Below are 14,774 nucleotides of genomic sequence, written 5' to 3' on the forward strand. Positions count from 1 at the left end.
CTGACGCCATATTCTATGGCAATGGCAACATGTCCAAAGGCAATAGGCTATCCTCGTACCCAAAATTTAAACTATGAACAGTCGCAACAATATATATATTATGGATGTCCTTGTCGCAACCACCGAGGAAAATAGTATATAATGGGCCATTCATTAACCTAATTTAAAATTAAAATAGTACTATTTAGCAGTTGTTTAAGCCTAGCTTAGTGTTGTCAGCACATGGCCACCACCATCTCGATCCCTTTTCGTTTGCAGACCATTACAAGCAAACCCAAGAATACAAAAAATAGCTAGCTGGATCAGGTAGCAGCTGGGGGGAAAGCTTCAACTAGCTAGATTAGACTTGTCGATTGTCACCCAGCTAGACAGTAGAGAAGAAACAATTAGCAGCCTCTAGCTTAGCTCCATTTCGATCGGTTCTTAATTACTTTCGTCAATCGGCCGGCCAGCCGGCAGGAGAGAGATCTAGAGAAGAAGAAGAGGAAGAAGAAGAAGATGGGGAGGGGGAAGATTGCGATTGAGAGGATCGACAACACAACGAACCGTCAGGTGACCTTCTCCAAGCGGCGCGGAGGGCTGATGAAGAAGGCCCGGGAGCTTGCCATTCTTTGTGACGCCGATCTCGCGCTCATCATCTTCTCCAGCACGGGTCGCCTCTATGACTTCGCGAGCTCCAGGTCTGTTAGTTAACAATTTGTTCCTGCACCCTCCCAATACTCTACTCCCTCTGTAAAGAAATGTAAGAGTGTTTAGATCACTACTTTAGTGATCTAAACGCTATTATATTTCTTTACGGAGGGAGTATCAGTTACTTAATTTCATCCTCTGATAGTTTGGATGTGTTTCTATTTATTTTATTTTATTGTCTTCATCAGTGGAATGCAGGCAATACTAGAGCGGTACCAGGAGGCAAAAGAGGAGCACTGCGGAGTGTTGAATCCAACATCTGAGGCAAAGGTATGTAAGTATATATGCATAGTAATTTTTCCACGCCACATATATATTTACCAAAGGAAAGAGAACGGTGAAACGAATAGCAAACAAGCTTGGATGAAGATCTAGCAATATGATCTCTGATGATCCGCCTTTGAGTGAGATTTTGTCTTTTATTTCATAATGCTTCAAACTATGCAATAAAGATGACCGCATGTATGATCGATGCAGAAACAGAACCCAGAGGTATTCCTCTCCCTTTGTGAAAAAATAGCAATCTAGCTAGCTAGATGTGCATATAGCTCATTTCCATGAACTAATTAACTGAAGTGGTTAATCATTCAGTTGAACGGTTCTAAACAGACTTTCGCCATGGTGCTGAAGGAGGTAAATAGTCTCATGGGTGAAAGAGAGTGTGTGTTTGCTCATATTTCTAGGGAGCAAAATAAAATTAGCCATGTTCTTGCTAACTTTGGTTGTCAGGAGGATCACACTGTTGTTTGGATCCAATCTGGACATGACAATATCCTTAGTGTAGGAATGAACTTCTTTGCTCTTGAGCAATACACCCTTTTTACCACCATAAAAAATAAAAGCAAACCACCAAGTCCAAATGTCAGAAGAAAATAATAATAACTCCTACCTATTAGTAGTTATCATACGTTAGTGTCTCCTCACGGAATTAAATCTCTAATCAAAATTTTACGCCAAACGAATTAGGGAATCATAATCATTATTGATTCATAATTAATTAGTAGGTTAGAGCATCTACAACTTGGGCTAATATGAGCCCCTATATGTTTGCGGAGGCGTCTGGACATGTACGTGGACAGGACCAAGCCACCACCTATATGTCCTCCCGTGCAACCACATCCTCCTTTATAAAACCTCAAATGCATGCAATGACATGCACGTCCATCATTTGACGATATAAATACACATAACAATGAATTTAACACACAAATAAAATTTATTTGAAGAGCAAAATACATAGTTCAAACATAAATTATTCAGAGTGCATAATTTAAACATAAAATTAAATGATTTTCATTGTGGATTCACATATGCTCCGCAAGATCATTCAGTAGTTACACAACAATTCATCCTTGATCACCGAGTTCACAACATGCTCTACATCTTGTTTCGGGAGGCAGGCATGTACTCCAGACGTTTGAAAATCTTGTGTGTGTGTGTGTGTGTGTGTGTGTGTGTGTGTTGCCCCTTCGCCCTCATCCTCCACAATCATGTTGTGCAAGATTACACAACACATGTCATCGACTGCTACAATGTCTCCGGTCACACATCATTGCAACTCCACGAACAGTACCCCAGTGAGCTTGGAGCACTCCAAATGCCCTCTCCACATCCTTCCTAGCACCTTCTTGCATTTATGCAAAGAGACACCATTTGTTACCTTGGGACTCGGATATAGTCTTCAGAACGCCGCTCATCGGGTAATAAGTATTATCATCAAGGTAGTATCCCATAGTGTAGTTATGTCTGTTGATGGTGTAGTTGCATTCCGGATAACAACTATCTTGCCCTTTATCGAACCCTTGAAGTTCAAAACATGCTCCACTTGCTTCTCTATTTCTTCCTGGATGCTCATCATCAACATAATGAATCAAGCTCGTTGTTCTCAAATTCATCATCATGCGCATACATGTTTGCCTACTAATGAGCAAAAGAATGTAAAAATAGTTCAAACATTTTGTCGAACACAAAGATGGCGAAGTGTATGTCAGGAGGAGTAGGATGTACCAGGGTAGCCTAAGGACTTCTTTGGAGAAAAAATTCCATGCATTCAAACCTCTTTGTATAACTACTTTGTTTTACTTGTACCATCCGACACTCTTTGATCCAAATTCCAATGTTTTTCTAGTCTTACAGGATTCAAGAAAAAAATTCCAATCACGTGGTTTTCTTCTTTTCCATGCATTTTGAGGATCATGTGAATCAAAGAGAACCTAAGGGCCTCTTTGGCTCGGATTATAAAAATATTTAAACTGCAAAAAAAACATCAAAATGGTTGTCATGTTATATTAATTCCTACATAAATTGAATACACGTCATACTATAATAGAGCATGTTTGGTTGTGTCATAGTAAAAAAATGAGAAACAATTCCGAAAAGATTGTGAACATGGCATACTTGTCAAACAAATAACGAAATTCCATGAAGTTGCTCAATGGGAATTTCATTTTGACCTATAGGTAGAGTAGACTATATGAAAAATTCTTACGGCTTTTTAATCCTACAAACTAAAAAGTCTAATGAAATTCGTTTAAACTGGTGACGCCCTAAAAATGTTATCATATAGGAGGGGGTGGGGTATTTAGAAAACTGTGGCTATCACATGACTATATAGATATCCACTCAGTCTTCTAAATAACCCGTCATGGCTATCACAAGACTCATCCATGGCCAGATGGCGTGTAACCCCATGCATGTTTTCTTGTCTCAAGTGTGAAGCTACCATAGATTATCTGATGCATGCCACTGCAAATGATTCCCACAAATATCTATCTAGAAATACTTTAGAAAAGTAACGACAACTAGAGAACCTCCAAAACATCTTGGTTGTAGCTAGATAGTCCAAATATGTCATGAGATTGTGCCACATTTTTTCCATTCTTCATTTCTAGAAATACACAGAGAGAGAGAGAGACATTCTTTCTCTATATATATATAATACCACCCCGCGGTAGTTACCTCATGGTAGTATATATAATACTTTATCATTCTAAATATGTTCATATACTATATCTAAGATATTTCAAAGCAAGATAGCTAAAAAACTGCACGTAAGTCCATAGTATTTATATATTTTAACAATAGCTTCATATTTGTACGTATAAAACAATATCTCAATCTTCCCCATGTAGGTGTTCTTGGATAATGTTATCTTTTGTTAAACCACCTCCATCCTTAGATGTGTATGGTCAACCTTATTACACTATTTCATTATGAAAATATCAAGCTTTGTACTTGTTGTCAAAAGGAGAGAAAAAAAACATGGACCAACAAATACCAGCATGCCAAAAACACCACTCTAATCAATCATAAACCAATCACTAGTCAACCGTCCAAACATTAGACATAAATTGCCCAGTAATTCACTCATGCTTCTTTGGACAAGCTCTATCGACTCTCTATGTTGCACCTTCTGCAATAACACATATGACTGCAACATATTGTAGATGAGAGTATCACCTACATACAAGAATAAGCCTTCTTTTTGTCAAACATGAAATCATTTTTGTATCATCAGATAGATCAGAACATCATTGTTGGTCCGTGACCAATGTGAGAAATCTTAAGATTTGTCATCTCCTGTTGGGACCGATTTCTAAGGGCTAGAGGGCGAATGGTGAAGTCATATTAAGGAACTATACGCCAAGTTTTGGGGTTGGCACTTTTAGAACAAGACAATGAAGACTATGCAACTTAAAGTACTTAGCAAGAAGGTAAACAAGAGCATTGAGCAGTGAAAAATAATAACTTGCAAGTAAGAGATATATGGCAAAGGGAATCCAAATACTCGTGACACGAGAATATATTTCCCCTTGGTTTGGATAATTGGCACTATTCTACATGCACATTGATGGAGTCTTCAAACAACAATTCTAGGATCACAAGGATCTGGATTGCATTGCCCACCAAGTGGTCGGCCCAGTGCAATCAACCTATTTCATCATGGCTTGCACATAGAAGCATCCACTAATTAAGGGCATATCTTCACTAAGAGGGCAATCTCAGAGCTCGTATGAACTCTTGAGTCCTTCACACATAGAACTTGGTAGGCTCTCAACTGACTCCTAACCATCTAGGATGCGCTCACTATCCTTGAGTAACAAGCAAAGTAGATTCACTTGATAAGAACTCCTTGAATAATCTTTGATCAAAGCTTCTCCCAATAATCCAAAAGATCACTCTCTCATAAGGATCAGAGTGTGGTTAAAGTAATGGACTTAAGATGTGTAGGGATTAAAGAAGGAAGTTCTTCGACTTGAAAGAATCAAGAAGTGAAATGGAATCACCCAACACCTTTTCTCTTCTATTGTTGCCTTGGACCTCTCTTCATCTATGGCGCTTTAAACTTCCATAGTAAAGGCCCAAAAATATGCAAAATACTACAAAGCAGGAGATATTAAATGCCAGATAGATAGCTTGCTATGCAACAGATGCTAGACAACAATAAAAAAATGTTGAACAGTTTCTTGTTAATAACAATAGCTACAATGAGTGTCCCCCTGGCATATTTATTTAACCACATTGTCCTTTGTTAGTATAAATTTTGGATCAAGAACTAAGGAAAATCTTTATCTCTAACGGTAATTTAAGACTCGACAATTTTTAGACGTAAAATTGAACCTTTTATCTGTTAAAGACGAACACAGCAAGTGCACAGGGAAAACTCCACAAGTGTGAAGATCTCATTGAAGCATGTAATGGTCTGTGGTTAGACGTGGATGCACAATCTTAGGGACAGTCTCATTCGAGTTTGCTAAATGTTGGCCAATGAATACTCTCTACTAAATTCCACATGTGGGTTCTCAGCTCCAATAATCAATGAAGCACTGGAATTCTTACGATGTACAATACTAAATATCCCGCAGTTATAGCCAAAAGAAGCCTATCCATGATGTACCTATCCTCTCAAAGTTAAATTGACTTACCATTCCCTCGCTAAATGGTTTAAATTTATCAGAAGTATCATCAACCTTCATGAGTCCCTTTCAAAAGTAGGAGTATGTTGATTTGACTTTAACCACTGAGAGTTTTTTACCCCAAAATAGCTAGTACTATGTAAGAGAAACTACCACACTTCATCCTTGCTTAGCAACTTAAACAACCATTTTACTCACATTTTTTACTTGTAGATCATGAATTCCAAGGCTACACTCATTGTTAGGGATACATAAAATATCCAGCCATGAAAATGGTACTTTTTCTTCTATTCCTTCGACTGTCAAATGAATTAAGACTGATAATAGTCTAGCCTCTCCCGAACCCTCCTGATATCTCCAAAAAAGATAGCATAAGGATGGGGAGACTCCTATCACAAAATTAATCAAGACCAAGCACCCTCACCAGGAAAGATTCTTGGACTTACCAATACTAAGACACTCCTCAAAGTGGTCTTCGATGACCTTCCAATCGCATCGCAAATCTTGCAGCAATTTATTAGAGTACAAAGGTATTTAAAGGGGAAGAACCCATCATGTAACCAAAAGGTTGCATATACTCAAGTTCATGCTCCTTGGCTTTTCCAAAATAATACAACTCCCTCTTGTGGTAGTTTATCTTAAACTGAAAGACCTACTCAAACATGCAAATGATTAGCTACATATTGGTAGCTTTAGCCAAGTCAAGATCCATAAAAAGGATCGTGTCATCGGCTTTCCCCATGTAAGTGTGTAATCCATTACACTCAATTGTTGCAACGGTACCACTACTGCAAAATGACTCTACACTGACCAACACTAAAACCCAATACTAATAGGTTTGATCGTCTGTCAATAAAGAAATGCCAATGGGACCGGTGGAGACCATGACGGAACCCAAAAATATCGGGCTATGCCAGTAGGCCTTGCTAGTAGTTCATCGTTGGCATGACCTGGTATCACTCTCTCCCCTAACATCACCTTACTATCTCCTCATGGTCTCGATTACATCCTCCCGACCAATGGTGAGAAGATCCCATAGCTCCTGCCTTGGATGGTGGCGAGGAGGCCCACCATTGGTGTCATGGGTGAGTACAATGACATTCAAGAGGGGCAACACCGGGTGGGCACATTGGAGGGGCATTGCAAGGTAGCATAATCATTGTGCAAAGCAAAGATAGGAGACCCACAAGTTAGAGGGCGGGGCGGGGTGGATTAGGGAAGAAGGTGAAGAAGGGAGGGATTTGGGAGAAAGTGAGGCATGTGGGAGAAATCAAGGGGATCAGGAAGCGAGAAGTTCAACTGTTGCATGAGAGAGAGAGAGAGGGTAGGGGCGCAAATAAGGGTTAGGGTTGGTGGTTTTATATGTGCTACAAGAACAACGCATGATTTGGGTTTTTCCATTGGGTCAATCTTCCCATTGGCATGCCCTTGGTGTAAACTATCGACGATGAGTTATATGCCACAAATGGGCTCTTATTTTTGGTCCATCACTGGTCTCGTCTGTCACCAATATAAATTTATCATTGACGGGCCACATATTTGGCATGGCCCATCAGTGGTGACCCATTCAGTTGAATTTTTTACATGTTCGCTTACGGGTCACAAGGAGCCCATCAGCGGAGGAGGGGTCAATAGTGTGTCATTATATGTAGTAGTACAGTATGCAAGGAAGCACGGTTATGGGTCTCCTAATTAATTTGGTGTGCTTATAGTTAGTATCTTATTTCATTTCTATTTGTTGGGCAGTTATGGCAGAGGGAGGTTACAACCTTGAGGCAGCAAGTGCAGAACTTACACCACAATAATAGGTAATATTAATGTTCAAATAAAACTAGGTGATTTCGCCGCACGTTGTTGCGACAATTTCAAGATTATTTTTTGACGAATTCTGTATCAACGAAATGACCTAAATCAAAAACTATTATTTTCAGAAGTAATTGTGTGTGAACAAATAGTATGCATGCATGTTGGACCACTGGAGTTGCAACTATTAAATTGGGGCATGCATGTGTTGCAAAATGGTGTTAGTGGATGATGATGTGGCACATTTAGTGATGCGGAGGGCTGCATGTTAAGAGAATTGGAGTTAGTGGAGATCAACTATTTAGGTATATAGGATATAGGATGCCAATAGTATAGCTATGCGGAAGTTTGACTGGTTTCATGTGCAAATTAATTGAATTAAAAGAGTGTGCCATACTGCCATGTGTGCCAAGATCTCTGACTTGAAGACTAGGCCGGTGAAAGACCATGTATTTAGTAGCATCTTTTTTTTAATGAATGGAGAAGCTAGATAGGTACACTCTTAAACCATGTGACCTCTGATGTTAGGCAATTGTTGGGAGAGGAGCTATCGGGGACCACTATTCGAGATCTGCAGTTTCTAGTGAACCAGGTTGAGATGAGCTTGCATTCCATAAGAAAGACGAAGGTGCCCTTTCATTTCACCTTCTGTTACCTTCTTTTTATTTTTTATTTTTTCATACATATTTTACTTATAATTGCTTTCTTTAGGAGCAAGTTATGGCTGCGGAGATCCATGAACTTAACCAAAAGGTTCACTGCATCTTCTTCATGTTCTTGCTTGTACTGTTGGTGTTGAAATAGCTCAGTTAGCATTGATTCTCGTATATGTGTCTGTTATTGACAGCTGAGGTATCATGAGATGGAATTTGCTTTTGCAGGGATTTCTTGTTCAGAAGGAAAATGTCAAACTTGACAAGAAGTTCAGTATTGCTCATGAGCAGAACATAGAGCTGCGGAAGCAGGCAAGAAGTGCCATGGATTCTCATGTACTAAATGAATGCTAGTAGCTAATATATCCTAGCTTGTCATCTGATAGCCCAGATATACTTAGAAATTGAAGTAATTGTTGATGAACCACATTTTATAACGTATGCATTAGCAAGTCACTGAAAGAATTGAAATTTAAATTTGACTTGAAGTTCACATATAGATGATTAGTATATGATTTGAAAAAGGAGACAAATTTGACAGATCAGTATAGAACCCCTACTGCAGACTAATGCAGATTCTCGGGTGGGTTTTATTCAATATTTCACATCCCAGATAGCGTATTAGCATGACTAATGCAGATTCAAGTAAAAATAATTCTTTCTGAAAAAAGTAATAATCTATTGGACAAATTAGAAATGCGATGCAACCCTGTAATTTAAAAAATATATGTGTTGGAACTGGTTGCAAACTATATATGTAGCAGCTCTAGCCAATATAACATTGACCATATATATTAGCTTCAGTTTTTTTTATTTACTGCAAGCATAGAAGGAAGCTGGCACTTGACAAACTATTAATGTGTGTTAATTAGCTTTCGGCGGCCATGAGATCGAGTGAGCAGCAAGCCAGCGGAAGCAACTCAAAAGCTGCTGCCGGATTATTGTTGTCTACTAGAGTACGTGAACCAAATATTGACCTTGAGTTGCGCCAGCAGGAGCATGAGGATGAATAACATCTACTATACGTCCACTGCATGCAGTAAGTACTGTAATCCATATGCTCAATCGATGCCAAACAAGTCGCAGTTAATTACATTTCTAACTTTAAGTTTATTGTTTTGCATGAGACAGCGTCAAGTGGTTAACTGTATTTTCAGTGCATGCGTGAACGAACGAAGCTCTTTCGTGTGCAATTTGCGCCTGGTGTGTACAAACAATATTGAAGCAGACACCTGCTTAGAACCATATATATTTTTGGTGTTATATATAGAAGCAGCAGACGTAGTATGTATGTGAGTCTAATTACTCGATATTAACAAGGAGGCAAGAGAAGATCAAGTATATTATGAATGGACATGTTTCCCAAACTTAATCATGTTTTTGGTTACTTGTATATGTTGGTCACAATTCAGAACCTAATTAATGAGCTTCTGTTCTTTATTTTGTGTGGGACCTAATTAATGAGTTGAATATGGAGCTACTAAGTTTTTGTTGCGAGTCAGATATCGGCCGTCTACAGAAATTTGCACAACTTTGGAGGTCATGGTGTATTATGTGTTTAGGAATGGATGAGAGTATCCCCATTTCCATGCGTTTGAGATTATTAGCCACTAGCAGTATAGTCAACCCTACCCTACCATGTTCTCATAAGCCCTTCTTTTACTCCGATAGTATTCCGGATCACAATTGATGCAGAGAAAAGGGATACATTTTTATATTATAATAAAAAGGCAAGTGTAGTAAATAGAGAATCCGATCGTGTCATGACTTATTATTCCATTTCTACTCCATGAGATCTTACGGAGTCTATTCATGGATGCCACGGTTGAGGTATGATCATAGAAAATGTTCTCCTCCAGTGAACAAGGCTATCCTTCCTAGGTAGGGGGAACTTGCGTGTTGACATGGTAAAATACCCACCCTAACATGCGATCATGCAGAGAAAATGGCCCATACATTTCCGTTATATTATGATATTTATATCCAATAATTATTTTGTCACTATACAATAAATCATACAATAAGTAATTGTTGATGAACCACATTTCATACATGCAGAGAAATTGTCACTAAATTATTTATTGTATAGCTCATATGTCACTATACAATCAAATTTCAAAAAAAATTGCAATACCCATAACAATGCACAGGGTATGATCCAGTTTGAGGAGTGATTGTGCCGATATACAATTGATCGATGCCCGCTGGCTTCATAATGCTAAAAGATTTTCAGTGAAGGTTTTCTTTAATCATGCTCTTGCGTGGAATGGAGTAATTGGTTATATATTGGAAAATCAAGATAACTTCCAAAAGCCGGAGTTTTTATTTGGTTGGTTCTGAAAGATAGTATTTGAACCAAGGGTGTTGTTAGGAAAAGAGGATGTAAGGTGATGATCTTTGTCTCTTTTTTGGGCCACACGAAAGCAAATACCACCATTTTCTTTCATTGCCCGATTGCAAAATATATCTGGAATGTGGTTTGACGTGTTGGTGTCTACTTTTAGCATGTCTTACGCGCTAGTTAACTAACTGACGCTCATGCATAGCTCGCATGGGCCATAGCCCAAATAACGAGCAAATGGCTCGGTCACTTGGTTGCACTAGCAAGCTAAAAAGATCATCTAGAAAAACCAGCAGTTGTTGGTTTAGAAAAATCTGACATCTGGTTTTTTATAGATAACAAAATGCATATATTTAAAAATGTTCGCAGATTTTTTAAGAGTACATGAATTAAATTTTTTTCAATGAATTTCAATACTGCTCATGAATTTGAAAATTTGAAAAAGTTCATTGACTAGCAGAAGGGCTAGAATGATTGGCCCAATGGCGGAACGCTCGCGAGCAATGCGTACAAAGATTGAAGTAATTGATTGGCTGCTAAGACTAGTCGTAAAGAAGAGTAACTTTGAGTAGTGTCATGCATACGTCACTAGTCTATAATTATATGTTATTAGTTTTATAGTGTAAAGTATCATATAACTAGTATCATAAATATTCGATTGTTTTGCCTTGGTTATGTTACGATAACATATTAGAGCATGGACAATAGTATAGCCAGCTGCAGCCTGCAGGCTATATGATGGTGTCATGTTTTTTATAGCGAAGTTTATAGCCGGTGATTATAATAGTTGGATAAATATGTACTATTTTATTGATGATAGTCCCTCTCACTCTGTCACGGAGTCTCTAGGAGCACGTGTTACAGCTGATTATTAATTAGTAGCATGCATCTTCTCTTTCCTCTTCATCCTCTTCCAACTTAGCAAAAAAATAATATTTAAAGTCTTACAACCTGCCCACTCGCGGAGCTTCCGCAAGGTCGAGTGGGCCGTGGCCCGCCCAGGTCTGGAGCAATTGTTTTTTATATATGTATGCTTCATACCCAGCCGACCAGCCCAGCCCACAACCAGTACGCAGGTGTAGCCCATAGCCGATACACACATCTCAGCCTCTCTGTCTCCCCCTCGCAGACTAGCATGCCCGCACAACCGCACGTCTCTGACCGCCGTCTCTTAGCGCAGCCGCCGGCTGCCGCGGTGCCCGCCACCGGCCGGCGCCGCCCACAGGCGCGGTGCACATCAGTCCCTCCCTTCCCTAGTTCCCTTCATCCAACGCCCCACCGGCACCACCGCTCCTTATCCGACCCACGCACGGACGCTCACACGCAGCCGCGAGCAAGTTAGCCGGCGAAGGCGGCGATGGTGCCAGGCAATGAACTGCCAAGTGGGAAAATCCTTCTCTAAATCCTTACAAGTTGCGAGCTAAATCGATTCAAATCATCCTGATTTTATTCCCCTGAACTGACCTAGGTCATCGTTCATTGAAACTGAATCATCCCCAAAATTCCCAATTGGCTGAATATTTCACTGAAGATCATACTAGGTTAGTGTCAGGTGTCCACAGACCACAGTAGATGGTTTCTAATTTAGTAGGCAAGTTTTGTTTCCACAATTGAGCAATTGGCCTTGCTGTAGCATAAATAATTCATTCCATTGTGTTTACAGGTTACAAGTTGAGGTCTAGGCAGCCATGGGCAACGCCAGTCAGCGAAAAATCGATTTGGTTTTCAAAAGAAAAAGAGATGATGACATGATTGGAGTTGAGGAAGATCCTTCACCAATGGCAGATCAACCTTTGCCAATGCTTGAAATTGAACAGCCACACCCAGAGAGCCAAGATGAAGGTCTTCATGCAAATGAACCTATAACATTCTTGCCAATAACTTGTTAGTTAACATAGAGGGTGAAATTCTGGAGAAGTACAGCTATGAGCATATCATTGAAGATTTCAAATGCGTGAAGGAACGGAATGCTGATTTATAGTATGTAACTCCACACAACCTTGCCTGATGGTCAAATGGTATGGCTTATTTTGGTTTGGAGTAGTATATGTGGTCAAATGTTATGGCTTATTTTGGTCTCGGTGATATATATGTATATATATGCATTTGCTCATCTTGTATTCAATGCGAACAGAAGGTGTGGCGACTATATCTATTGAAATAGTATATATGCTTTAGAATTTGAAGAATATTGTGCTCTTTGGCCTGTCCAACTTTTTCTTCCAAGCTCCGCCACTGAATCCGCCTACAATAATTATAACACTCTGGACGCACCGCCGGTTACTGGCCGTTACTTCTGATGCGATCTACACTGACCCCATAGATCAACATTAGTCTTCCCTACGTACTTTGCCCCCACTCATGCACACCTGGGGCCAACTTCTCAGTTTGTCACCCATACTAAAATTGTTTCAAGTTGAGCATGCTTAACTTTGGATATCTTTTCGAATGGGCTTCAGAAAAAAAAAAGAATTTCTTGATGATATAAATAGTTTATCATTTCTATTAAGCCAAGTTCTCACACTATTTCTAGTCTAAGCGTCGAATAGAAAATGCAGGCTACCATGTCATCCGTGCCTCAACTTTGAGCGAGCGCGCGAGCTGTCGTGTCGTTTGGCCTGACCCATGTGTTGAGTGATAGAAGCGCCCAAAATAAACTTGGGAGCCCCAATGTGACGCTCCATGTGTCAAATTAGTTATGTTTCGCACAGGCTCCCTCTAACTAGGTCGGCCTATTTAGCGTATACTGACATGGTTCTTATAGTGAGCTAGCTACTGTAAAGGCTCAGGTTATGGTAGTGGCCTTTTTTTCATTTGGTTTTCGAAGAAAACAGAAAAAACATATATTGTTGTAAATTTTGAAGTTTTAATATTACGAACATTTTTTGAAATAATGAACATTGTGGGAAACACTAATATTTTCAAAAAGAGTTGAACTTTCTCTAGAAACGCAAGAGTTTTTTTAATTTGTTGAATTTCTGAACATGCTTTTAAAGGATTGACTTTTTTTCAGATACTCAAATATTTTTTGAAGAAACATTGACTTAAAAAGTGAATACAATATTTTTATAACACAGACTTGTTTTCAAATTTACTTTTTTTATAAACAGTACATTCTATAAATAAGTGAACATTGTTTAATAAGCATGATTTTTTCAAATTTGCAAATATCTTTTCAAACTTTTAGGAAATCAAAATGAGAAAGAAAACCCTGAAATAAACATGTAAAGAAGAAACAGAATATATATATATAGGGTCGCGCTATTCGTCACCCTGGGTGAGGAATAGTTATTCTTTACCCCCTCTTTATTTTGACATCAATGCACCGTATTTTTACGTTTCGTAAATTTTGTCTTATTTCATAATTAAAAAGAGAACGTAAGAAAAGATGTACTCACCGTAAAAAATATTTTATGTTACGTAAAATCACGAATGTAAAAACATAGTGTAAAACATACATAAAATGTGATTTTTCTGTTCATATAACCTATATTTTTGTTTTTTTATACCAAATTTTACATATTAAATCAAAATGCATGTAACTATTTATATTCTAAACGTAATTTATTTAGGAAGCGATCGTAAGATTACCTCAGGTGAAGAATAACTTATGTAATCTTACGATCGCTTCCTAAATAAATTACGTTTAGAATATAAATAGTTACATGCATATTGATTTAATATGTAACATTTGGTATAAAAAAGCAAAAATATAGGTTATAAGATCAGAAAAATCACATTTTATGTATGTTTTACACTATATTTTTACATTCATAATTTTACGTAACATAAAATATTTTTTATGGCGAGTACATATTTTCTTACGTTCTCTTTTTATGTACGAAATAAGACAAATTTTATGAAACGTAAAAATACGGTGTCTTGATGTCAAAATAGAGAGGGGGTGAAAAATAATTATTCCTCATCCATAATGACGAATAGCGCGACCGTATATATAGTCTTACACGAGCCTGGCCAGCCGTTCGCGCGAAGCGTTGAAGCCTTACACGAGTTTCTAATAAGAATCCGTCTCCAAACCTAGATGATCCCCTTTCTGTTCTCTCGCTTCGGCGAACGCTGCCTCAAGCCCGGCCTTGTCTCCACACTGTGTTGTCGCCTATGTGCACCCACATTCCTCTCATCTTTTTCCCACATAGAGCCGATCAAACCCACGGCCACCCTAACAAGCAAAACCCTTCTCCAACACGAACCCGCCGATGACGGAGATGCCGTGAGCAGAACCATTGGCGGCATCCCTTTCCACCTCACGGAGAGGATCCTCCGATGCATCAGCCCGCTCGAGTCAGTGTTCCTCGTCACCGTCTGCAAGTCCTGGGCGGCGACCATCTCCAAGGTGGACACCAGTGGCAG

General features: G+C 39.0%; 1 protein-coding gene across 1 annotated transcript; it reads left to right on the top strand.

The window, feature by feature from the left end:
• The first annotated feature begins 330 nt into the window (after nt 1–330).
• Nucleotides 331–9,095, top strand: LOC125529555 (MADS-box transcription factor 25-like). Its single transcript, XM_048693961.1, has 7 exons — nt 331–680; nt 879–960; nt 7,353–7,414; nt 7,938–8,037; nt 8,121–8,162; nt 8,291–8,374; nt 8,935–9,095. Exons 1-7 carry the CDS (start codon nt 499–501, stop codon nt 9,073–9,075), a joined length of 693 nt encoding a protein of 230 aa, XP_048549918.1. The 5' UTR covers nt 331–498; the 3' UTR covers nt 9,076–9,095.
• The last annotated feature ends 5,679 nt before the right edge of the window (nt 9,096–14,774 follow it).

The sequence above is a fragment of the Triticum urartu genome, unplaced genomic scaffold (genome assembly GCF_003073215.2).
Source record: "Triticum urartu cultivar G1812 unplaced genomic scaffold, Tu2.1 TuUngrouped_contig_5688, whole genome shotgun sequence".
In the NCBI taxonomy this organism is placed as follows: domain Eukaryota; kingdom Viridiplantae; phylum Streptophyta; class Magnoliopsida; order Poales; family Poaceae; genus Triticum; species Triticum urartu.